General features: G+C 44.2%; 1 protein-coding gene and 1 non-coding gene across 2 annotated transcripts in view; both read left to right on the top strand.

Annotated features, from left to right (window-relative positions):
• Nucleotides 1-7,502: 7,502 nt before the first annotated feature.
• The window catches only part of IARS1 (isoleucyl-tRNA synthetase 1), a 112,789-nt gene continuing 93,804 nt past the window's right edge, over nucleotides 7,503-26,487 (top strand). Inside the window, exons 1-6 of the mRNA XM_075514391.1 lie at nucleotides 7,503-7,619; nucleotides 10,767-10,857; nucleotides 13,559-13,678; nucleotides 14,198-14,354; nucleotides 14,822-14,941; nucleotides 17,851-17,933. Coding sequence (XP_075370506.1) covers nucleotides 13,560-13,678; nucleotides 14,198-14,354; nucleotides 14,822-14,941; nucleotides 17,851-17,933 — 479 coding nt within the window. The 5' untranslated portion in view covers nucleotides 7,503-7,619; nucleotides 10,767-10,857; nucleotide 13,559. The remainder of the gene's footprint in view (nucleotides 7,620-10,766; nucleotides 10,858-13,558; nucleotides 13,679-14,197; nucleotides 14,355-14,821; nucleotides 14,942-17,850; nucleotides 17,934-26,487) is intronic.
• On the top strand, nucleotides 11,440-11,574 carry LOC142415806 (small nucleolar RNA SNORA84). Its single transcript, XR_012777529.1, has one exon. It is a non-coding gene; the product is annotated as a small nucleolar RNA SNORA84 (small nucleolar RNA).

Genomic DNA, 26,487 nt, shown 5'->3' with positions numbered 1-26,487 from the left:
TGTCAGGCAGTGTGTGACCTGTAATTATGTCCCTATGCTGTTCTATTAATTTACACTCCTGCTTTACTTTGCTTGTGTTCAAGCAGATCCATATTATGATGCAAATTTACCAGCAGTACTACAGAACGAAGGCCAAGTTTCCAGTAACTGTTCATAAGTGAGTTTTTGTCATACCTGTTTGAATAGCAAGTCAGGAAGAAAAAAATAAAACATGCATTCAAACCATTAATTTAACATGTTACTACAGATCTAGATTTATTAATAAAATACAAGCTTGCTGAAGACCGAATCTTTGCAGTTTTTCTGGGTGCAAACTTAGGTTTCATTTACCTGTATGAGAGGTTTGTCCTGTACCTCTCCTCTAGAACAGCTTCCCATTGAGTAAAGTTCCTGATATAGGCATGGTTCTAATACGACCCTGCTGTTGCCAGTAAGAGCTATGTTTTGCATCTAACAAATTGACTATATTGCCTGAAGTTTGTATGTGTAGACCATATGGCTGTTTCCAATTACAATAAACATGATGTTAGTCTTAATGTGTTCAGCAGCTTTGCGTCTCAGGAAAGGTGAAGAAAATGGTATCTTTGGACATCGTATTTCATAGGATTGCAGCATTGTACTAGAAATCTCAAATATTTTGCCTTAAAATATGGTTTCCTTTGTAAGGATGTTGATTAACTCCTGTCTCTGTGTCTGTAATTGCAAAGGGCATTACCTGCAAATCAACATCACACCTTACATTTGTTCTTCTGGCATATGAGCACAGATGTACTCTGATTTCACAGGCATGCACTTGAGGGGGGGTAGCTAACTTTCCCAACTCTACAAACAGCACACACCACATCTTTACGTGGTGGTAAAGCACAAGGCGTGCTGCAGTCCTCGGAGCTGAAGGGAAAAGGAGGCACATTGAAAAACGATTTGAAGACGATTGTGCAGCTCCAAGGGTGCTATAGTCATGCTGTAACTAGGGTTAAGAGGGTAAGAAGGGCCCTAGATGGCTCGTCCGGCCCTGTGCTCTGTCTCCAGCAGTGCCGGCAGGCACAGGCTGGGCTGCGTGGGGACAGCGAGCAGCCGCTTCCACAGTCCCCTCTGTATTCTTACTCCCCCAACATACACCATTGGTGCTCGGTCTGCTTGTGGACATGTCATCGCTGATTTGTCTAATCCCGTTCCAGAGGCGTTGATACACTTTGCCCCTACCTTCTCCTGTGGCAACAAGTTCCAGGAATGCGTTACCTGTTGGGTAAAGTAACTTTTAACTGTTTCAAGCCAATGTCGTGCTAGCTTGAATTGATGCCTCCTCGTTCCCTATTTAGGGCTTTGGTGAGTTTCATGTTTACCTTTTCTGCTCCCTTCAGGGTAGGTATAAAACAGAAAACTTAACCCTAAGTATCTCTGGAGAACTTGGTTCAGCTGGTAGGCATCTGCATTTTTTGGTGCGCAGAAGCCCTTTAAATCTCTTTCCAGACATCTCTCCCTCTGCTGCAGTTGGTAAAACAGGAGTAAAGCCCTGCTGTCATAAATACAAGGCAGCCGTGAAAACGCTCCGATTACAGTAGAAAAATGGCACAGCGGTGCAATCAGCAGCTCCTGTCCAAAGTGCCACTCGGCTTTGATTGCACTCCTTAAAAGGAGGGGAACGGTAAACAGCCGCCGAAATCAAGGGCTTCGGTGTTTACCTTCACCGCGGTGCAGGCACCCAGCTTCTCCCGGGCGCGGAGCCGCGCCGGCGAGGCCCGGCCGGGCTCTGCCACCCCCCGGAGCCCGGGCTCCGGCACCACTCGGCGTTGTTTGTTTTCATGCTGCTGGTTCTCTCCAGCTTCTTCCCGCCCCCTCCCCACCCCCTTGAAAACACTGGCGGCCGCCGCTCCCCGCAGGGTGCTGCGTAAAGGGCCGTTTTTCCTCAGTTGGCTTTCCTCCTTGGCTGGCCTCCGCTTGCAGCGATAATTAAACCACTTTTCCGTAGGAAACGAGGAAGAGGGGCGACAGCCAGGAACGCGTGAAACTTTTCCGCGCTGATTTTGGACATACACAGGCGGGAGCCGCTCTGAGAAGCCAGCCCCCCCCCCCCCCCCCCGCGATGGCGGAGGCCGGGCCGCCGTGCCCCCCCCCCCGCCCCCGTGCCGTGGGCGCGCTGTCCCCGCCGCCCGCGGGCACTCGCTGTGCCCTCCCTCCCTCCCGGCCCCGCCAGCGCCCCGGTTCAGCGGTTGCCCCGGCAGCCCCCCTGCCCCCCCGCTCCCGCCGAGGTGCCCCGAACAAAGCGCGGTCCGCTCCGAGCTCGCCTTCAGAAAAGTTCGCTTTATTTACAAGGGAGGTGCGGGGGGTGCCCCCCTGCTTACACACACAGGCGTTTATAAAATTAGCCAACCCCCCCTGACAAAAACGCAAAGGGGTGGCTGAGAAATAAATAAACCTCGCCCACCCCCCACCCCCCCGGCGGAAAGGCTTCGCGGCCAGCAGACGACTTCTCGCCCCCCGAACCGGCCAGGGAAAGCCGGGGCTGCGCGTCCGCGACAGCGCCCGTCCGCGGGGGCTCAGACGATCCTGCTGCAGAACTCGTCGAAGTCCCTCTCCATGAAGAGCTCGCTCTCGATCACATCGTCCTCGGAGGGGAAGTACTGCTGGCTCTCCTCCTGCGGGGGGTCCGCGGCCGCACCGCCCCCGGCACCGCGCGGGGCGGGCGGCGAGCGGGCGGCGGGCCCGGCCTCCCCGGCGCACTCCATCAACGCCCCGCGGGCGTTCTCCAGCACCCCCAGGTAGGAGTCCATGTCCAGCGGGTCCATCTCGCAGTCCGACCCGCCGCTCTCGGTGCCCACCGAGTCCGAGCGCAGGTGCATGAGCTGGTACTTCTCCCGCATCAGGAACTGGTTGGTGTTGCGCGGCGCCCGCATGCCCGGCGCCCGCCGGCCCAGGACGTTGACGGGCCGCAGGGAGAGCAACACCCGCGCCCGCGCGGGCCGGTGGCAGCGGCGGAAGGCGCGGCAGTGCTGCTGCTGCTGCTGGGAGTGCTGGTAGTGGCTGTGCGTGCGGCTGCCCAGCAGCTTCCGCGAGACGCCGGGGTGTCTCCCGCGCCGCCCGGGGGGCCAGCGCGACCGGCTGCCGCCCCGCCGCGGCTCGCCGCCCTTCAGCGGCGGCGGGAAGGCGCCTCCCGGCACCCCTTCGCCGCGGGCGGGCTCCCAGGGGGGGCGCCGCGCTCCGCCGCCGCACACGATCAGCTCCGCGCGTCGCAGCATCGCGGCCCGTCGCTCTCACATGCTCCTCGCCGCCGGGAGAGCTGCCGGGACACCCCCGCCGAGCAAGTCCAGCGCCGTCGACCTCCCCGGTGCGCCTTCTCCCCCTGTCCCCTGGGCTGAGCTGCCGGTTCCCAAGAGCCCTGCGGCGTCCCCGCTCGCGGGGGCCTCCCCGGGCGCCTCTACCTTTTCACGATCCGCTCTGTTTTTTTCTTGAGCGGAGCCCCTTTACAGCGCATAGCCTGGCTGAAGGGCTGCGGGCTGGGGGGCAGCTTGACCGGCTCCAAGCCGCCGCCTCGGAGAGATGATCTCGCCTACTCCCCAGCCGGCCGCTACCGGGCCGTCGGCGCTCCGCCAGGGGACGGCGGGCCGGGGCAAGGCCCAGGAGGCCGGGAGAGGAGCGAGGGAGGGGAGGGTGCGGGGAAGGCGCTGAGCCGCGGGGACTGCACACCACCGGCACCGCCCGCCGCCCCACGCCGACTGGCGGCGCGCACCCACACACCCCCTACTTATACCACCCGGCGCAGTCCAACTGCCGCCGCGCCGCGGGGGGGAGGACAGCCGCTCCTCCGCAAGCCTGTCCTCGCCAAACCGGGCCCTCCGTGCCCGGTGAGCGCGGGCGCTCTGCGCCACGACGGGCCGCGCCGGGCCGCGCGCTCCCGTCTCCCGGCTTAATCCCGGGATCTTTCCCCCCGTCCGGCGCGTTTTGGTTTGGCTCAGCGTTCCGGGAGCATTATTTTGTTCCTCCCCTATTCACGAACACCTTTTGCGCTCAGTTCCCAGCGCAAGTGCCGTTGCCCCCCTCTCCGTTGCAGTGGCAGTACGTAAACTGCTTAAGCCGCCCGTGAGGCATGGAGCGGCGCTGGAGTTGGGCGGGGGTAATGGCTCCGGGGAGAGCCGGTGCTCGGCGCGGGTGTGGGGGAGAAGGGGGCGCCCCGAGCCGTCAGCGCCGAGCGCCTGGCGCCGCTGGCAGCGGCCTGGGGCCCGCGACGAAGCGCTGGGAAACCGCGGCGCGCTGTGCCGCCGCCTCCTGCCCCGCTTCCCCCGTAACTCCGGACTGGGGCCGGCGCCACCCCCGGGGGACGGTGATGTTCCCGCTCACAGGCCACAAAATGGTGCCGGTGCCTGAGCGAGGGGTGACCGCGCCGTCCCCCCTCAAGGCGCGGGGAGGGGAGTCCTCCACCGCCGTGACGGCGAGGAGAGGCCCAGTGGTACGCCTCACGCCTCGGGGGCGGAGAGGACAGGCGCTCCGGGGGGGTTTTCTCTCCAGTCTGCCCCGCTCCGGCGGGGGGGGAGTGGTGGTGCCCATCGCTTGAGCGGCGACGATGACCGGCACGACCCCGACGGAGGGGCGGCGAGGCCCGGCCCCCCTCCCCCCCCGCGGCAGCCGCCGCCATGAGGCGCAGGGCGGGGCGGGCGGCGCTGAGGCCTGGCCGAGGCCCAGGCACGGCCTGTGCCGGGGAGAGCCGGCGGGGCGTGAGGAGGTTTGGGCTGGCAGTTAGCTAGAGGGGAGGGGGCAGAGGGAGGGCAGTCCCCTCTTGAGGCTTTCTGGGGTTTTGTTCCTTCCCTTTAACCTTTCCAGATGAATCGGTGCTTTTTGAACAGTACTTTGCGAAAAATGAGAGCAGAGACAGTCATTCTTACAGTCTGGGGACTGTCCCAGTTACTCGTGCTGGGCCTTGATCTCTCTGCTACAAATTTCCCTTGGTTTTCAAATCCGGTTTTTTTTGGCTCTGTGTGTAACTATTGCACTACTAAGTATGACAGTGACTTCCCTACTCACCCCTGCTTTATCGTCAATTTGTTTATGAAAAACGAGTTGTGGCCCAAATGATTTCAAACGAAGGCCGTGCATGAATAAGGGCAGTAGACTTTCATGTAGATAATGTTTTATTATTATTTACTAGTGAAGGGTAAAGAAGTACAAAATATACAGGGGGGAACAAGGTGAAAATCTGGATGTGTGCTAATGGCAGAGTCAACATTGTCAACAACAAATTTGTCAACATTGTCTGTATTTCATTGCTTAAGAATACCTATTTTTAAGCGGTATTTGTTTTAAATTCCATTCAGAAATCATACGGTATTCCATTTTAAAGTCAACTGGCCTTATCACCTATATGTTTTACAAACTAAAGTCCAAAATTGAAGGAGTTGGCACTGGCACAAGCGCAAGTTATAGTTGTCTAAAAAAAATGCAACCTCTGTGATCTGAAGGAATGTGAAAGCAGGGGGAGGCTGCAGTGCTCTCAGATTGGATAGTGTATATTTAAAGTGTATAAAGAAATAGCTCATGAAGTGGTCTGAACCTGTTTGTTTTTTTTTTTTAACTAAGCTTACGGTACTTGGGGGGAAAAAAGTTCAAACTAAATTAACAGAAGCCACTGTTAAATTAAATTAAGGGCTTCCTGAAAGTAATATCCATCTGTCTGCATAGTGAAGAAAGCTTTCTGGGTATAGAAAAGGTCCATAATGGTAAGATGAGCAAAATCTCTGAATTAGTCATTCTGCATTTGATTCCTCTCTTACCTACCTGTCTTCAATCTTGAATCACACTTACTAGATTGTCTCTAAAAAAAACCAACAGAAACTCCAAAACATGACAAAATAAAACACTCAGTCGAAGGAACGCTGCATCAGGTGGTCGAATCCAAGTCCTCTTCCCTTTAGCTCTGAGTTGTCATAGGCCTTTTTGTAGCTTTTAGATGCATTAGAAAGCAATATGGGTGAAACAGATTCCTGCCACTTCAAACTTCCCTCCTGGATACAGAACATCCTGGATCCACACAGGCAGGAATCTCTGCATCGTGTTTATACTGGAGACTCTCTCCTGGCAAGCGCACACACCCAGTCTCTCCCTGTCCCGTTGGTCAGTCCCACTTACTCTGGCCTTGGTTCACGTTTTCTGTGGTGTTTCTCTGAGTTTGATGCAGATTGAGTTCCCCTTTTAGCTATTCTAGAGTGACGTACAAAAGTCTGCGTAGTAAATAGCCTTGTGCTTCTTTGTGCAGGTGAGGATTGCGTTTGATGTGACGTGCTTTGCATGCAGATGTGTCCCTCGTCCGCAGACTGAGACACTGACCTGTGCGGCCCAGTGAGTTGATCTTGTACCTAGTCCTGAAAATCAAAATCAAAAGCTAGCTTTTATTGATGACCTACATTTGTTTAGTGTCAAAGTTTGAAAGAGTAATTGAAAATCATTACATGGAGGCAGCTGGGGCAGTTGGACTGTTCAGACCATTATTGATCTGAACTTCATTCCCCACCATCTGTTTTGGTTGGGGGTGCGGGTGTGCAGATGCCCGGTCTGCACGGAGTATCTTCCTCTGTTCATGCTTTCCCTGGATTCCCTTCCATTTTCACTGTCCAGAGCCTTTCCGCAGCTGTTTTCAGCGCTTCCTATAGGTGGAAGGAAATGTTTTGTAATTTCACAACGCTGTGGTTGGCAGCCAGTAATAATACTTTTCCAAATTCTTAAGTTTCCTTTGGCATATGGGAACCCATTTACAAGCTTTGTTCTAGTTGGAGTGCAGCAGTAGGAGAGGGGACTCATGTTGTATGTACAGTCTTAAGAATTGGTATCTCAACATATTTAAGAGTATTCTTTTAATGGAGGCAAGTTCGAGCTTCTGAGATGCGTGTTTGGTAGTCTCTGGAGAGGCGCTTGGTACCCAGTTATTGGAAGAAGCCCGGCAAAGCTCCGACCTGGGATTTCGCTCCAAGCAGCGGGTTTAGGCTCGGGGCTCCCTGCTCCACGTCCCTGCTGATCTCCAAGTTCAAGTTTATTTCACTCTTAGGATTTCAGAGGGTTTTATTTTTTGTGCGTGCGAGGGGAAATCCTGTGGCCGAGGGAAAATGTTTCCACTTTGTGCGTTCCAAGCCCAGAAATACCACAGCAGCTCACGGCGGTGGGTCTCCACACGGAGGTTTCCCTCAGCCGGTAGCCGCCGCGGCCGACGGCCCTGCGCGCCCTGTGCGCAAACGCAGCCATGGCAACCAAGGGACGTTTTCAAAAGCCACTCTCGCCTGGGAAAGCCAGGTAAGCCACCGCACCGGGGCAGGCTTCCCCGCCCTGACACCCGGCCGCTGCCCCCCGCCGCGGCAGCTGCAGCCCCGCCACCGCCCCTCCCCGGGGAGGCCCCGCCCCGGCCCGCCCTGGCCAATGAGAAGGCGCAGGGCGGGAGGGCGGGGAGGGTTTCCCGGGCTGCCCCGCGCCGCCGTGACCTGGCGTTTCCAGGAGAGCGGCGCATCCAATGGGAGGCTGTCTTGTTGCCCCCCTAAGTGTGCCGCGCGCTGACTGGCCGCCGCTGCCGGGTGTGCCCGCCGGTGCTTCCTGTCATGCTTTCCCGGGCGCGGTTGCATCATTGCGGGACGGGCGGCGCTGAGGTGAGCGGCGGCGGGACCCGGCCTGGCCCTCGGGGCCGCTCTCCCGAGCCCCCCCGCATCCTCTTTGTCCCCCGCCGGCCGAGGGGGAGTGTCAGTGTCAGGCGGGGGTCGGCTCAGAGGCCTGGGGGAGGGGCGGCGCCGGGACCCCAGGGATGTTGCGGGGTTTTCGGGGGTGCTTCGTGCGGGCGCCGGTGCCGGGCGGTGCCTTTTAGGGCGTCACAGAAAACCCGCGGCTCGTACACTGGGTGCCGGTCCCGCTGGCTGCCTGCCCCGCTCTCCCCCCGCGCCGCTCAGCGGCGGGTCGCCCGGCGCGGGTTGTGGCCCGGCTGGTGCCTGCCCTGTCACCGCCCGGGGCTCTGGAGCGTGTTAACGGGGAAGCGCCCGGGCTGGCTGCTCCACTGCTAGGTCTTGACGTTATGGGCACCTTTTCAGGCGTTAGAGCTAATATGTTTTGTACGTATAACGTTATGTTGACGTATAAGGTGTTTTACTGTCGGTGGTGTGGTTTAAGCCGGCAGGCAGCTCAGCCCCACCCAGCCGCTCGCTCACTCTCCCCTGCTGGGGTGGGGGAGAGAATCGGAGGGGTAAGTGAGAAAACTCGTGGGTCGAGATAAAGACAGTTTAACAGATAAAGCAAAAGCCGCACACAAGCAAAGCAAAACAAGGAATTCATGCACTCCTTCCCATGGGCAGGCAGGTGTTCAGCCATCTCCAGGAAAGCAGGGCTCCATCACGCCTAACGGTGACTTGGGAAGACAAACGCCATCACTCTGAGCATCCCCCCCTTCCTTCTTTTTCCCCCTAGTTTATACGCTGAGCATGATGCCATATGGTGTGGGATGTCCCTTTGGGCAGTTGGGGTCAGCTGTCCCAGCCGTGTCCCCTCCCAGCTCCTTGTGCCCCCCCAGCCCACTCGCTGGTGGGGTGGGGTGAGGAGGCAGAAAAGGCCTTGGCTCTGTATAAGCCCTGCTCAGCAGTAATGAAAACATCTCTGTGTCATCAATGCTGTTTCCAGCACAAATCCAAAACACAGCCCCATCGTAGCTATTATGAAGAAAATTAACTCTACCCCAGCCAAAACCAGCACGCTTAGACTTTGCTGAGTGCTATACTAATTCTTTGCTTTTTCTGGAATTTAGCGGTGACTTAAAATAGGTACTTATTAAAGGTTAACCAATTTCCTTATTGCAGAGTTTAGTACCCACCAAGGCTTAATTTCATTAATTAGTTGAATGAAAAACCTAAGCTGCCTTGCAATGTGTAATATGTCTTAAGCATTCCACTTCAGCATCCTTCTAATAGAGGTGAAATTTTTGAGGGAGGCACACTTTTGATTAGTGTAGCTGTGATGGCTTTGATGTTTCTATCTTCAGCAAATGTTGGCTCCACCATCCCCCCCAGGAGCCTTCTGGAAACTGAAGAAAGCATATTTTTTCAGTTTTGTTGGTGACATGCTTAGGAAGCGACTGTCAGGTAATAGCAGAGTTTAGTTGGCACATAACAGTAGCGTTTGCTAACTCAACTGACATTAGTTTCTGATTTTTTTTTTTAAATACACAGTTCAAAGTTATTTCAAAATAACCTAGTTTTTTTGCACAATGACAAATTTACACTTTTAATCAAGGTAGTATGAAGACAACAGAAAAATCTGCTTAAGAGATCATAAGATATAGTGTAAACCTGAGTTCTTGCATAGTATGAAATATATTTGTGTCTGAACATAGTGTTGATTTATGAGTCCGCTTACTGTTTTAGTAATCTTTTAATTGGCTTTTCAGCATAAAAAGAAACACTCCTTGCTGGGGGACAGATGAGCTATAGTCCATCTTGGGTAGTGTTTCATCTTGAGTGATATGTTGAGATGAATTAAACTTGGTACGCTTTCCCTTACCCATCCTCAGGTATCAGGCTCAGCTTGAGCAGACTTCATTTATCTGTTTAGAAATTAGAAACTGTCACTTCCTAGTTTCCCACTGTAGTTTTCTGATCTGCTTGCTTTGGGGCATATTTTTCAGTAAGAAAAGTCTGTAACTCCTCAGTTTTGTGACCCATCAAATAGAACGGTGGAATAATCAGGCCATTATCAGTCTGCTATGAATAAGCTGTAAATATAAATTTTCTGTGTCACCATCAAACCCAAAACTTTTGTGAAGAAAATAATGTTTTAAATTCTTCCCTGAAGTCATTACACTTATAAATTGCAGTGTTAGGGAGACTGGCCATGAGGGTGGCAGCTTTATGTCCTTTTGGAGAAGAAAACTGATTGCTCAGTATTTTTTTTTTTTTTACTAGGTTTATTCTTGCATTTCCAGCTATTTGGTCGTTTACATAAAGTGCTAGTTAGAGTAGGATGAGATTATTCAGTTTAAAAAGAGGTTTTAAAGGTAGGTGTGCATGATTGGTTTGGGTTTTTTCTCATCCATTCTCAGGTCTTTGATTGGTGTTGCACTTTTGTTCCCTGTATAAGGCATTAGCAAAAGATTTTTGGAAGCAACGTTTGTTCTGTAGCTTAGCATTCTGTTCCCATTCATCCTTCCTTTTATTTTAAACTTGGTTGTTTCCATCTGCTCTAGAAACAGATGCTTTTGATTATCAGATGAAGAGTTTCAAATATTGTTCCCCCAGAAATTGCCTTGCCTCAAAGCTCAGTACCTAAAAAGGCAGAAGTGGGGAGCCTAGTTCTGTGTGTATGTAAAATAGCGCATTGTTTAACTTTGGGAAGGCATCTGTAGGTGAAGAAAGGAGGCTTCTCCTAGTCTATGGAGGGAAGTTTGTGCATAGGTCTCTTACCTAGAACAGTTTGTGGGGCAGGTGACTGGAACAAGGATAAGAGACTGATCGTAAACCCCTTGAAATTAGGAGGCCTTTTGTGTGCTTTTCATTCATGCTGTTTCTTTATCTTTTCCATTTCTCAGCCAACAAAATGAGTAATATCTTGAAATCTACTTTGTTTTAATCAACTATCTGTATGTGATTTATGTTAAGTCCAACACACTTCTGAAATACTGGTTCACTTCATTTATAGTGGCATTTTAATTGAATTTTTGTTGAAAAATTAAATATTAATTTTTTAAATCTTAATATGCAAAACCCCACGTTCTAACTTGCTTTTATGGTTTTAATGCTTGTTTATTTTTTTTCTTCTAGATCAGAAGCCCAGCATAAGTTTGAGACTGCTGTAGTACATTCTACAAACTTTGACTCCTTTCCTATTGAATGTTGTTATCTTTTAGAAAAAGTGAGTGTACTAAAAAAAAAAAAAAAGGTTCCCGAGTGGTGCATTGTCTTAAATTTTAACACTTTTTGTCAGCAGAAAATGGATAGAGAAACAAGAAAACAAAAAACCCCATGTGTTTACTAATCTGTATGTAAATTTGGAGTCTTGTCCAAAAGTGTTGTTTTATTAGATGCATTTGTATAATAATTTCTGTAACATCATTTGTGATGTTTTCACTCAGTCTGTGTTCAAAGTAATGAGTTGTCCTTGATTTTTTCTGATTTAAAATGCTTAGATTGCTTATAGTAATGTACTTTTTTTTGCTGTAGGTATATGGAATTATTCATATCTCGGTCTATAAACTGATTATGCTTTTCTTGAACACAGAATTCTTTGCTTTTTGCTCAGCTGAGGTTGAGCCATAGATAGATTTTAAATGTAGTTTGTCTTTTAAGTCAATCTGTTTAAAATTCTGTTCTGTAACTTGAAAAAACTGACCTGTAGTGACTGTTACATATTAGTTCTGATCAGTAATTTTTTTTTTCCTAATTCTGACATAATAAACTTCTCTTGTAATATTGATAAGAGTGTGTATGAATTTGTGCCCTGTGGTTACTGGACACTGGTTTGTGCATACAGTGCTTCAGTTGGTAGAAATGGGCCGAAAGTGATACTGTGATTTACGCATGGAGTCTGTGATACGTGAACAGCTTCCATAGCCCGGTCACAGTTACAGACTAAACCTTAAACATGTATTTCATTTATTAGATTATAGGGACTTGACAGCTGGGCCAGTTGCCAAAACCTTTGCAGTTATCGCTAAATTGCGAAGGCTGAGCTTGATCTAAGTAAAATGTGCAGATCCTTAGTCCTCTTCTCAAGTCAGCTGGCTTGTAGGAAATAAGCTTTAAAGCTGAATTCTTTTATCATTTCCATTGTTTCCGGCACTGTGATCTTGGGGCTGTGATCAAATTACTGAGAAGTGGCATGGCCTAATTAGTGCTTCGTTGAGTGCTTTGAGGTATGATGATGAAAAGTCTTGTACAAGTTGCATGTACTGTAACTGACTGCGCTAAGGCTGGTTATTACCTTTTTGAGAATACATCCAGGCCATGTCCATGTGTTCCCTGTCAATTCGTGATTTCCAGCTGCTGTGTCACCTATGTACCAGGTTGTGGGTTTCTCAATGGATTTATTGTCTTATTTGATAATCTGGGTTTATTAGTGGAGAGAATGATCTGTCATTAATACAAAAAGTATGAATGGTGGAATTTGTCTGTAGGTTTCATTTTGGGGCATATTTTTTCATATGGGTTCAAGCACTGAGCTAGTAAGTTCTTGTAGTGGTCTGGGTTTCATTGAAGTAAATGTTTTGGAATTTCAGCGCTACCAAGCAGCATGTCAACTGTAAGTTGAAGTATTGCTTCATGCATTTGCATTTGTTGCTGCTATTTGACAAACCCGAGTAAATCAGAAGGCTTGGTCCTTGTGCCATTGCTTGTAATTCTACAAAGCTAAGCGAAACTTGAGGCTAACATGTAATGCTCAGCTCGTTCTGGTGTAAGTGCTAAGGAGCAGCAGCACTAAGGTTAGAGGTGGGAGAGCCTGTTTTCTTCTCTGCAGTCGTCTGTTATAACCTTCATAACCAGTTTTCTGCTGTTAGGCAAGTCCTGTCTTAGATATCCTTATTCCACAGAGCTTTTGCTTAGAGCTTGCTGTAGCGTTTTGTTGAGATTTGACCCCTTGGAATTTTGTAGCAGGTCTGGAACACCAGGCAGCCTGTCTCTAATGATGTTGAGAATTCTCTTCCCTGTGTTGTGAAGAAAGCTTGTACATAATTTTGCTTGTAGTGATTTTCGTTGACTTACCCAGAATTGAAGAATGGCTTCGGACTCTGGTGGCCAAAACGCACCAAATAAAAAAAGACCTTCAGGAAATGGCCAGCAAGAAGTAGTCCCTTGTGACTTAGTTCTGACATACTTGTAAAACCGAAGGGAAAAAAAAGATACTAGAAAGAGACTAGTAGTTTCACCAGTACTCTGGAAGTTAGAGCTTTTCAAGATGCACAGCTGAGGTCTTTGGCCTTTTTCCTCATGTGTTTGTTTGAATTCTTCCCCACATGTTCATCTTTCATTGCAATGTGTTTCAACTGTGCTATATGAAGCCTAGCTGCTTTTAGGAGCATCTGAGAATGGTGGCCTAGCTAGACGGGAAAATGCTGTTTTAAACCTTTAAATGGTAGGAATAGATGTACAGTGAAAAGTAGCCTCTTCTTCACTAGTTTTAGTTCCTGCACTTAAAGCAAGTCTCACTAGTTCACAAACTGGTGCTGAAAGGTCAGTTTGAACTTGGAAACTTTTTCTAAAAAAAAAACCCCAAAAACCAAACCCCAAACTTGTAATAAAAAAAATAATTTGCCCTTTGACTGCTTACTATTGGAAACAAAAATAAAAGCATAATAAAAATGAATGACCATAGCTGAGTGCATGGAGGATCCTTTTCCTGTTACAAAACTTTGGTGCTAGTCTGTCAAAATTATTAGGCTATTTTTAGAATATAGTGCTTGCTTCCATGCCTACACTGAATCAGGGTCTTTGAAAAACTGAGATGTGGCTTGGTGATATGGATTTGTAAGAGAATAAATTGTATTTGCAAAGTCATTTTTTTCTCACTTCTGTTCAATATGTATTTTCTTTTGTCTGCTTGGTCGTTGCTGGAAAAGAATGGTTCAGCAAGTTCCAGAAAACATAACTTTTCCAAATGAGGAAGAGAAGATATTGGAGCTGTGGAAAAATCTCAATTGTTTCCAGGAATGCCTAAAGCAATCAAAGAATAGACCTAGGTAAGAATCTGCTAAAAGCTGTAGCAACTGTGTGTGACAATGCAAGGTTGGCTTAGCTGTAATTACTTTTTTTTGCCTCAGTCCTGTTAACAACAGCTGCTGCCTTTGCAGATAGCAGTCTTGGCTAATGTTGCTGTCATGCCAGTTACCATTTATATTTCACTTTGTGAAGAATCAACAGTGTACAAACAGTAGTAATCCCACTTGGTGTGTTTATAAAAGAAATCTGCAGGTAAGCAAGGATAACTCTTTCCTATGTCTGTCAGCTGTGGAGCAGCATGCTGGTATTTGCAATAGTAATCTTGGTAGAACTGGCAATCAGTAGGAACTGAATGAGTTGAAATGTTCCCTTTAGTCCCACTGCCAACGTGATACCTGTGCTGACTGATAATAGAAGAGGAGGAAATTGGTGTTGTCCTAGTAAGACATAAGAAGCATAAGCATACAGATATACTTATCCTGTTCGAAGATTTGATGCTCAGTTTTTGATTTAATTAAGATTCTTGTCTTGTGTTGTAGGTTTAACTTCTATGATGGCCCTCCATTTGCTACTGGGCTTCCGCACTATGGCCATATTCTTGCAGGAACCATTAAAGACATAGTAACCAGATTTGCTCATCAGAGTGGTTTTCATGTTGACAGAAGATTTGGCTGGGATTGCCATGGCTTACCTGTGGTATGTGTAATAAATCTGCCTACAGATATTTCTGTTGGTTCCTCTTTCCATGTTGTTACATGCTTATCAATCACGTTTCTGTTGCTCTTATGCCCGGCTTTCTTGCTAAAGAGAAATGGAAGTTCTTTGTCCAGTGTGTTGCTCTGGCTTTTGCGTGTGTGGTGATTTCAGGTGCTCCCTACTCGTCACCTGCCCTTCTCCAGGCACTCTGTGCATTACTATAAACATGTATTTATTTGGTATGTATTTTTTTAAATTTTCTAAAGGTAGTGAAGAAACAATCACACCAGGGTTATCCTTTGAAATATCTGCTTAGTTCAGGTGCAGTACTCATGAAATCTCAAAAGGATAAAGGAGGCCCTTTAGCCTCACTAGAATGCATACAACATAAATAAACTATCCAGAGAAATCCTGAAAGCTTTTGACAGCAGCCTGGGTTTTTTGTCTGGTTGTTTTCAATGCTCCAGGAATATGAGATTGACAAGACCTTAGGCATTAAAGGGCCAGAGGACGTGGCGAAGATGGGAATTGAAGAATATAACAACCAGTGCAGAGGAATTGTGATGAGATACTCAAAGGAATGGGAGGTAGGTAAACACTCAGTGCATATTCTGCTGTACATTTCTAATTGTATGTGTGCAGAAGTTTTTCAGCCAGAGTGAACTTCATCCTTCTATTTGATTATGTGCATAAATCTCTTGTCTTTAGCTACTGTGTTTCTCGCTGATGATCCTGAAAGGGGAACAAAAAGAACAACATTGTGGCTCAGAACAGGGAGACTGCTGTGATGTGAAGAGAAGGTTACTTTAAGGTAACCTGGAGCTCAAAGTGTCTAACTAGATACATTGAACATCTCATAGATACACTGAACAAGTTATCTCTTTCTTCCTCTTCTCTTGTATAGAAAATTGAAAGTAAGGTCTGACTTTGGTTTTCAAATGGAACCAAAAAAGGAAATGCACATTAACCTCCCTGCTTTTCTGCCCCCCTACTTTTCAGTCTTTTCATTGCCAGAGTGTAGGACTATAGCTTGTAGCTCTGGAACAGCAGAAGTTCTAGCATTTGATTTGGTGTCAGAATACGTGTGGGTAAACCCTCAGTCTTCCAAGAGAATATTGGTCTAAACTTTGCATCCCATGCATATATCGATAAGGAGAGCATTGGTCTGTGCACTCTTGAGGTTGGGGAGCTGTTCCAAGTAGATGGATTAGATATTTTCTTAAGAGATGCACAGGTTTTCTTCTAACTCTGAATAATAGTCATCTTGTGCATAGAACCTGATGCTCCTTCTTTTTGTCCTTAGCTGTGTAGCTAGAATAAAGTACATTTAGCCCAATACTTTGTATTTGCTGTCAGTCTGATATGTCTGTGAAGTGATGACTCTTTTCTATGGCTTTTTAGAGCTGAGGAGTGGCCCAGGTGCTTTCCTAGCCATGCCACTGTATTAGTGACAGCATGCAATAGCAAGTGCCAAAGGAAGAATGGAAGAACAAACCATATTTTTTCAGCCTTTGTGGCACAAGGCCTTCCTAGGCCAAAGGATCTTCAATTTTTTTTCCCCCCTAGTTTATAATCCCTAACAGACTTTTTCCCTCATGAATTTATCTAGCTACATTTTGAATGTAGGTATACTGATGGCCTCTAAACAGTCTGTATCAAGGCATTCCTATATGTAGTTTGAAGAACTGTAGTTCTTCTATAATATCATGGTTTCTAGTTAACCTTTATCTTCACCATCAGTTGTTTCTTTTTCTAGGCAGAATAGTTCTAATTCTTTAGTTTTTCCTCATGCAGAAGCTGTTCTACCTCATCGCCATGTTCTCCAGTCCTGCTATATTCCTTTTGATTGAAATAGCAATTTCTTATCTGAGTATCACTTGCCTCTTACCCTCGGGAGCATTTTGAAGTTATGGCCAGTATCCGAAGAAACTACAGCTGCCTTTGTTAGAATAGCTGTGGCCTAAATTTAAGCGAGTGGCTGGATGAAAAGCACAGAGTTTGTTTTTTTCAAATATACAATCATTCATCTATACTCTGAAATTTTGTATTTCAAAAACATCATCAATGATTCTTTGTTGCTTTTAGAAATCAAAATAAAAATATTCATTCTGGTTCATGTTTTTTTTTCCATAGTTCTTCCTTTTAAGTTGCTGTGTCTTCAGCAACTGTTATTTTTGCAGTGCTGATTAGTCCAAATACTTAGTCTTTTGTATGGTAAATGGATTTTGTATTTTGTTTTGTGCATAAACTTGTGCATGTGTATATGTGTATTTCCACACACAGACATATATTCTAGATTATTAATGAAAATAATGAAATTCGCTTAAATATCTGGTTTGTGATTTGGCTGGTAATAAATTCAAATATTTTGGGATAGTGTTAGGAGAGGAATTCCCAACATTCCTATTGGAGATAGTGTTTATTTTCTGTCTGGAGTGGCTAGCAAGTGTTTGAACCTTAAGAAAAGATACATACGGTTCCTTGGGTGTGTAAGATCTTTCAGTGCTGAGACCAAACATGATACTCCAACTTTGTGGATCCTTGTACTAATCAGTCCTAGGCTTTGGATCTTAATAGTGGAATATCAGAGTGGCTTAAAGGTCAGAATCAAAACTGATCTATTTCAGGAGCTCAGGTGTTATGTGAAAATATAGAGGTGAGAGAATTCATTTGCTTTGTTTTCGCTTTACTAGTTTGACATTCAGCATGGTCTGTGTCTAACAGTGTCGGGACAGGTGTCTCTGGGCTTGGTTATTTGCAGAGCTAGGGGTTCTGAGAGCTGTGAAATTAGGAGGAGAGTACCACTTGTCCAAGTGAATCCCATAGTTAGCTTATTACTCATTAGTTTTCATATTCTGTGCCAATGGATGTGACCATAATCTGTCCTGAGACAGGGACTAACACCTGTCAGTCTTGTGGTCTTTGGCAGCCCTGTCGTAGCTTTGGGAAGTCAAAGAAGGCAGTTGGCCCTGAAATAGTTTTGATAACTTCTTGTGACATATCCATTTCTTTCAGCATTTCTTTGTCTTCAAATTACATCATGTTTTCATATAACTGAAAGCTGATAGACTATGTGTTCTGAATTTCGACTATCCCTGCAACGAGTAGTTTTAAAAATAGGCGCAAGACCACTGTAATCAAAAGCAATTTTCAGGCATTTGAACTTTGGCTGAACCTTGAATGATCCACCATTTCTATTTGATGAATGATCCAAATGATCCACCACTTCTGTTTAGTAGTGTTGAACACATTTGCCTGTTGTATGACCTTGGTTCTAAACAATTATGTTCATGGTTTCATTCTTTGCTTATTTTTGCCTGTTTAAATACACTGTTTGGAACTATTATCAGGCTAAAATATTTCATAGATGTGTTTCATTGATATGAGACAAACACTACACTTAAAAATCAAGCTGTTTTACAGAATAAATATTGGAAATGTATCATGATCTTTAATGTTAAGATGCCTTTCAATCTGTGTGTTTGTTTTTTAACAGTTCAGCGTTACCAGATTAGGACGCTGGATTGATTTTGAAAATGACTATAAAACTCTTTATCCTGAGTTCATGGAGTCTGTGTGGTAAGTTAACTTATATACATTGCATATATGCTTTATGAATTTGAAATGTTAAGAAGGCTTCAATTATTGTAAACATGTGTTGGTCTATATATCACTAGAACCATTTTGAAACATGCCAAATTCAGATAAAGAGCAGGCAAAGTAATTAAAGTGATGTGAAATCTCTTGATTTAATTGGGAATTAATTGACCTACTTTTTTCTTCTTCAGGATAGTAGGGTTTTTCAAAATAAAGTACAACAGTACTGCTTTTAGTGAGCCATGAAATCTTACTGCTCCATGTCAACTAAAAAGCAATTCTGAAGATCTACTGATATGTTCCTTGCTTGGTTTAGGAAATTACATTATATCTCTACATTCTTGATGTTCTTCACACTGTCAGCTGCAAATGGGCAAACTATCCAAACACAGTTTAGCTCTAAACCTCTTCTTCAAGCCTGAATTTAGAGGCTGGGAATCTGCTGTTATCTTTTTCTTGGCAGCATAGTTTGACAACTGTCTTGGACTCCTGGTGCAGAGCTAAGTAAAGTTCGGGTATTTTGGCAATGTATTCAGGGTGACTGTTGGAATTCCAAAAGACAAGACAACCTTATAGGTTAAGGATAATCAAATTGACCTAACACAGAGAAGAAATGGCAACATCATGTCCTTCAGGTGACAGAATTACAAGGTGAATTGCAGGGAGAGGTTTAGCAGAGTATATGCTGACAAAAAGCCATCAAAAAGCCAATTATATGCATATTAAAGTATTACTGATGTTCTTTAATATTAGTTTTACTAATAGTCTTTAATTGTATAGTTGGTTACATATAGTTATGATAAAGGATTGGCAGAACTTCTAGATATCTCTGAAGCCATTGTAGAGGGCTGAAGTGCCAGTGAGTTTTCAGTGAGCATTGAGAAGACAGTGGGAAGGGAGCAGATGTTTAACTAACTTAGCTGAAGAAACCCTGCATAATGATAAAGCTAAGACTGACAAGAAACCTTCCTTTTATAAGTTATAAAAATACTTAGTGGCACCTTAAATCCTGTTTAACTAGCATCTTCCAAGGACCATTTAAAAAACAAACTTGAACTAGCTGCAGGGTTTCTCTCAACAGCCCAAGCCTTTTCTTGTGGGTTGTTTTTTGTTTTTTCTTTTTTTTCCCCTTTGAAAGAAAATTTCTGGTCTTTCACCTGGCTTACAGAGGTTACCTCCTCTAGTGCTTGCTTTGGATACAGACTCTAAAAGATAAACTTTGGATCTGAAATCTCTGTGGTATGAGATTTCAGGAAGTATGTAGGCAGACAACCTCTTAATTTTGTACTTTTTTTGCTTCCTGATGCTACTAATTTTCTGTGTAATCATGTAATGAAATACATTTTTAAAAGTCTGTTTTTAAAAATTGGGTTTTCTGGAAAGTGTTCTAAGTCTTGGAGGGGCATGTTACAATGCCATCGCCAGCTTGCTCTCCGGTAGAACAGAAGGTGGAACCACCGGTGTTTGCATAGAGTGGATGGAGGAGGGGAATGGGAAAAGAATGTGGGATGCCCGTTTCAAGGCTAAGGGAGATAATGCTTAAAGAGAGCACTGTACCTGTACTTACAGTAGTGCTTTTGACAGGATAATGTACAATTTTTCAAAAAATCAGATCATTACCTAGGCAATCATCAAATTGAAAATCTGTGTTATTAAAGTTACATTTTGTGTCCATTAGGAGCGTTAATTTGAACGGTAGATTCCAGTGTGCTTCTCTTAAGATTGATTTGATTTTTTTTTTTTAAATACGAGTTCCTTTTAAATTAAAAAAAAAAGTTTGAAAACTTTAGTGTCCAGCTAGGTATGAAAGAGAAACTGCAGATTCATTTCTGCATTGACTGTAGCCTGGTGACCATATCGGCCTGTCCAGTGTTTTTGTCGTTGTCTTTGTTTTGTTTTGTGTGGTTTGGTGTTTTTTTTTTTTTTTTTTTTTTTTGTTCTGCCTGTGGGAGTAGAAGACTGCTCTTAGGGCCAGAAAAAAACCAGTGATAATAATAATGGTAGCAAGCATGGCAACCATGGATTTTGTGGTTAAAATATGGTCAGGATTTTGTCTTTAGTCTTTTAATCAGCTAAACCTATCTGTTTAGGTTGGTGGTTGTTTTTTTTTTTTTGTCTCTAGTTCTTCCTGAGGGTTGCAGTTCTGGAGTGGTCTCAACTGGAATTTCTAGTTTTCTATGAAATGTGATGTTTTCATCCATTATGTTTATGCTGAGTTCAGTAAGCTAATGTAGTACTTGTGATAAATGTTGTTTCCAGTGGTGACCGATTTCATCCAAATTACTTAGACTTGAAATATTTTAGGACTCAGACACTGAATATATGTTTTATTAATATTATCTTGTTTTGTAGAGATACTGTACAAGCTCAGGATGCTAGAGAGCATTCTTTTTCATATTTTATAACAGATTTGTTGGAAATGGCTGCTTTTGTAAGCATTTTGGTGCTGTGCCATATGGTGGCTGACAGAGTAGAATGAATTTTCAGCCTGCTAACTTTTGACTTAGAACAAAACTTCATCCAATGATAAGATTGTGGCATCCTGGCAGAATTTTTCAGGGGAATGTTGAATGTTGGTGTCATTAAGTGGTGATACTGCAATGGTTTCTCATGTGAAGATATAGTCAACTCTTCATGTCTTAAATAACTTAAATAGAACTTTTAAGTTCTAATTCTGTAGAACTTGGATTTCCATCCTGCAGCCAGCTTGAATCTCAATGAAAATGTGTCGTTCACAGAAAATAGTACAAGAATGACATTCTTGAGCTAGCATGGAACAAATGTGCAATATATTCTTTTTTTTTTTTTTTTGTCTATGAGCTCATGAGACAGATACAGTGAAATTGAGAGCAGTTTGATGTGATCTTAAACTTTTTACTGATCTACAGTTGGTCTGAAAGAAGTAAGCTTTGGGAAGAAAACAACTAGTAAATTACTGTCTTCATGTACTGCCTTATTACATAGTTCTTAGGCCGGCTGTGAGTCTGCACCTCAAGAACAGTTCTCCCTGGCCACTGAGGAAACAGTCTGTGAAGTGCTGAGGAGAGGAGGGGAATAGCTCTGCCGTCAGAGCTGTGGCATGTTTCTGGGTCTGATGACTAGGGATTTTAATTTTCTCCTGTGCACAGCTTTAGGGTTAGTTAAATGGCTTTCTGTCACCATCTAGCGGCTAAATTTAGCAATTGTAGCCTGAGCATAATTCAATTTTAAAAACAGTTGACAGCTCCGTGTATGTTTTGAAAGACTTGCTTGTATGGTGTGAAACCACAGGTGGCAGAAACACTTCTTAGCTACTTCTGTACCCTAAGAAGATACTCTTTGAGTCCTTTTGTGATAACACTAGATAGTCGGTGGGGAGAGAAAGAAAAACATTCCAAGTTACGGTAGAAAATTGGTACTTCACATGTTTGAGATCATGGCTATATACTGAAACCTGCTGTTTGCTGTGGAAATGCAGTATGGAGCTCTCTTTGGTGATGGGGCTTCTTGTCCATTTCTGCCTTCCCTCCAGTTGGTCCAGCTTCAGTTTTCCTTTTCGGTTTGTTATTAAGAGGGGACCTCTCTTTCCGTCCTTACCAGGTGTGGCCTTTGGCCTCGCAGCCCTGCCCTTCAGTGTTCTGTAGCAGCGTCAGGCTTGGGGTGCCACCGCATTCCTTCTAGGCTGCAGCTGAGGACGTTGTAGGTAGCTCCTGAAGCTGGAACATTTGCCGTGGGTTGCCTGACTCTCTACGTGTAGCTTCGTTTTCATTTTGGCATGACGCTTTTTTCGTACTCTGTATTCTCAATATGAGCTCTGTCACTAAATGTCAGTGTCCAGCTGCCTTAGCCCTTCTCAGTGAGAAAGTGAATGGGGACTCCCCATTGAGAGGTGGCCTGGTTTGTTGTAAAGATCAAAGCAACTGGATTGTTATGTTGTTGTTTTTTCTTTTCTGTGTAAGCAATTAAAGTTGTTTTCTGACTTCATTTTTTTCTGTATGTGGAGTTTATCCGGAACTAAACCAGAATAATTTCAGAACAACAGATCTCTGGGTCCTAATAGGAATCACTATTGCAATTTTTGTATTCCGTGACTCTTTAATGATTCTCTAGAGAGATACTGTTCATAAGAAATCTGTTTTGTCCATTTTTCTACTGGCTGTCTCCATTTTTTCTCATACTTTTATTTCTTTTGTGCACTTAGTGCTCTAGTCCCCTTGTTATCTTCTTACAATTCCAGTCCTTGTTGTTTTATGTCCTCACCTGTATTTTGAAGGAGGAATACACTGAACTCCTACTTAGTTGGATGATCTTTGGGTAAGTCTGGCATCAGTTTAGATATTTATATTTTCTGCTGTACAGGTATTTTGTGCTTCTGGCTTGATCCAGAATCATTCAACACACTGATCCAAAGATTACATCAGGAAATCCCCTCGCTCTTGCTAGTTGAGAGCTTGGAGGGTAGACCTGGAGCAGAATGATCTCTATATGCTGGGATTTTAAAGCTTTCACTGGTAGTTGAACATAAGACTTGACAACTTCTGTACTTAGGGTTCGTATGCCCCAGAACAAATGCTTTTCCCGTCTTTCTTATGAAGGTGTCTTTCAAAGATGCTATTCTAAAGACAGGCTGTCTGTGTTGGTTATTGAACTTAATGTTCCTCTTATGTTTATGCTTTTTTGACTCTTGTCCAGTGTTGTTTGAGTAGTCTTTTTTCCTTTTTTTTTTTTCCTGTTTTCATCCCCATGCATGTTTTTGATTGTTGCTTTCTTTTTGATTTCATCTTGTCTTTCAAGTGTTGCTCATGAGTCACAGGAGAACCTTTTCTCAGAATCTCTGCTGCTTACAGTGCTGTTTGGATGCAGTCTGCTTGCTGAACTGTGTAGATGACAGGGCTTTTTACATAGTGTGGTGTTTGTGTTTTTGGGTTTTTTTGGTTTTGTTTGTTTTTTTAAATTCTCCAGAGCTGTTAAATTGTCATTTTGTCTTGACATGAACTCATACTAGGTCACACAGCAGTAATTTTCTTCATTTATCTATACTACCATGGATACGTTGAAATTGTACATTTCTAGACCCTGCTGTCGTAATGTTTTGCCCACCTTACTTTTAGCCTTTGTCAGTGATTGAGTTTATAATTCTTGGGGTTTTTTTCTTTAAAAATAAAAAAAGGGGGAAAAGCACTTTATATGAGCTTGAAAATAATTTCTCAATATTAGTAATGAGTACTTTCATTTTCTGGAAAACTAGGAGTTTTCAAACCTTTAGAAAACCCTTAGATACTGAGTCATTGCAAACAGAACCACTTGATCACTTGAAATCCCTTGATACCCCGAAGGAATGGCATTAAGAACTTGAGAAGCTCTAAGATCAAATCCTTCTCTTCAATGTGAAGTGAATGTACATGTTTGAAGAGAGCAACTTCATATTGCATCTGCTAGGGGATACTGTGGGATGTTGGATTTTGTGTGGGATGCCAAGGGTGTTTTGAATATTGCATTGACTGATTCAGTATCTTTTGGAGGCAAAAACTCCCTTTGTAGGACTTTTATTATATCCATGTGGTGTTTGCATGGTGTTTATGTGACTTGGATCAACGAATATTGTAGCAAAGTTGTAATTTTTTCGAAGTTATGCCTATGGAGTCAGTAACTCACAGTCTTGGTTACTGACTGGGCTTGAACCAGTTGTATCATCCCCTCATGGCACTTTAGGAACAACAAATGTGTGTTTTCAGTTTGTGTCATGCTTTTTAGAAGATAAAACTACCTTGCATCTCTAGGGACCAGATTCTCTGTTAGCAAGTGGCTGAAATATGCCTCTTGAGATCACCTTTTGCCTAACCTTGTTTTTCTTCAGTAAAGGAATATGTAAGTACTGCTCCCACAGCCAAGAGGATGCAACTAAATTTATTTACGTTTGAAGAGAAACATAGCAGAATTAGGGGAACAGGGTTTGATTTCTAACTTCTGTGAACAAACTTTTTCTGTTTGTCAGTAGAAAAGGAGCTCTGTGGTTTTGTTAGCTTATTTCTTTCAGAAAGGACTGCAGTTTGTTTTGGCTTACAAACCCAAGCCTCTTTCTTGCAAATTGCCAACATTTTGCAAACCTAAGGGTTGAAACACGGTTTGATAGGTTATTGGCTAAAATATCATGTGTTGAATTTTTAAGCAAAACATGATATCCACCTGTAAGTGACTCTTAGAGCTAGGTTCATCTTTAGCAGTTGCTTTGTTTTAGGTGGGCAGTGCTGCTAGCAGGAAGCTCTTTGGGAGTCACCTCCTGTGCATTTCTGATGGTCACACAAGAACTGTTCTCAGAAGCTTTCTTGTTAAGGAAACCAGTTGGGTGTTTTTCAAGGTAACAGAACAGTTTTTTGTAGTGATATTGAGGCTTACTGCATCAAGCAGTAGTCTTGACTCAATCACAATTCTACTTATTATGTTGGAATGGTTGTCTGAGAGTAGGGGTTATGAGAAACTACAAATGAGTGGTCATTACGAACTGTAATGGGAGCTCTGAAGAATGATGTGGTTTGAAAGCCCATCTTTTTGCTCAGCAGTGGAACAACTGGGGAGCACTTGCTTTGCAATAGGGCAGAATTACCACAAGAGGGAGATGCTGGCTTGGATTTTTAACTTGATAGTTCCATCCCGTGTTCACCTTTCCTGAAGTTTACAGTTATATTTACAGCTGAATTAAATATTCAGTGTTTCTCTGAGTAGTTTTCTTCTATGCTGTTAGTAGGCAGTGTTCTTTAGAAAGTAGAGATAAAGTGGGGCTTTTTTCTATAGATATTTTAGTTAACTGTTTTTGAAAGGCAACTAGAACACCTTCAGTATAAATGCTGTCACTTGTCACAGTCTGCATTAATTATGCTCTGAGATGGTAAGCATACATTTAAAATGTTGGGTTTTTTTTTTTAACTTGCATGAAAACTTCTGCAATTAGCCAGCTCAAATGTATATGCTGAAAGCTGATGAAACTATATTCACAAATCATTTTTATAAAAGACTGATTTATATTTATGCAAGTTTAAGTTGATACAGTCTCTGTTTTACAAACAGATGTGCTCACTGATATGTTTCGAATTTGGGTTAGGGGTCAGGCAGCCACAGCTTGACTCAGTTATTTTTGAGTTGTATGTGTAAGGTAAGCCACCTTTGTTGGAGTGCAGAGCTCTGAAAGACTTCTGGGTTTCACTGTTCCGTGGCAGAACCTGATGCTGCTGAGGGTCTCTTAGGCTTTATCCATCTTAGAGTTCAGATTATTTAATTTTTCTGATGTTAGTGACTACGCATAGGAGATTTTTGACTTTTACTAGACTCCCATGGAGGAATTGAGTCGATTATGTGTCTTGTCCATATGACAATCTGTATTTTCTCCAACTGTTTGATCTGCAGGGTCATAATTCTTCTGATTAAGGTACTGTATGACTTCCATGACGACAGGCCAGTGCATATCTTTTGATGTTCTTGTTTCAGGCTGCAGATACAAATCAGTGCGATAGTCTACTTGCGTTTTGTCTTGAAGGTTATGATTTCAAACATAGAAGGCAAGACACTGACTTAAGTACAGGTCCAGATTCTCAAGCACAAAATGACAGCCTGCAGGGAAAAGTGCTGCTTGCCAGGATGGGGTTGGTTGCTTAGCAATGAGCTATTTGTCTGGAAAGGGACCCAGAAAAGTGATCAGGATGGTTTGAAAACATAGTTTGAGTAAAGGAGTTTTTAAAGTCAGCAGTGTTTAACAATTTGGATGTGGAATTTGAAATTACCAGACTCTGCAGAAACTCTGATTTTTTATTTTTATTTTTTTTCAGTTGAATTTGGCATGATTACTTAAGGCTTGTCCTCTCCTGCCTTTACTTGCAAGGTAGCCAACCTGCAGACTGTACCACTAAGTGTGGAAGTCAGTGAAGACCTGATAAGCTGATATATGTTGATGATCCTTTGGCAAACCCTGCATTATTCAGATACAGAGAAACGTAGGGTTTTGTCCATCATGTGGACACCTGATAAGTTGCTATGTGAAGTATATGTCTCTTCCAGCTTCTGTTCATTTTGAGCATTGACTCAATTTGTCATATTGTAATGTCATGTGCTGTCTTGATTATTTCAAGAAGATGTAAGGATCCAAATATGCTACAGGCTATATTGAAGATTTCATAAACAGAGTTAAAGCTTGATGTGAGACTGTGATCTTGGACAGGAACGGAGTCCAGAGTGAGATGAGCTAATAAAGGAGAATATTAATGTAAATTGTGGCATCATAAAACTGAGTTCGTTACTTTGCATGGTTAGCTGTGCCCTCTTGTGAAAAATGCTCTTCAGATTGTCAGGATTTACTTGGGGTGGGCTGCAGGTATCTCTAACCTGTATCTGTCTCTCTTCTGTAGCACTGGTTGCTGTAGTAGGTGCTCAAGATCATGTGATAAGCGAGCAGCCATGTCACTACACATCTTCTCTCTAAATTATGACTGATTTCAGCCTTGTTAATAGCTCAAATTTCAGGTCGTCTTTGTATTCAAGAAATTTGAGAAAGATTAATCAGCAATAC

This window comes from Mycteria americana, chromosome 11 (assembly GCF_035582795.1).
Source record: "Mycteria americana isolate JAX WOST 10 ecotype Jacksonville Zoo and Gardens chromosome 11, USCA_MyAme_1.0, whole genome shotgun sequence".
Taxonomy (NCBI): Eukaryota; Metazoa; Chordata; class Aves; order Ciconiiformes; family Ciconiidae; genus Mycteria; species Mycteria americana.
The sequence above is the reverse complement of the archived record's forward strand: the minus strand, read 5'-3'. Positions and strand labels throughout refer to the sequence as shown.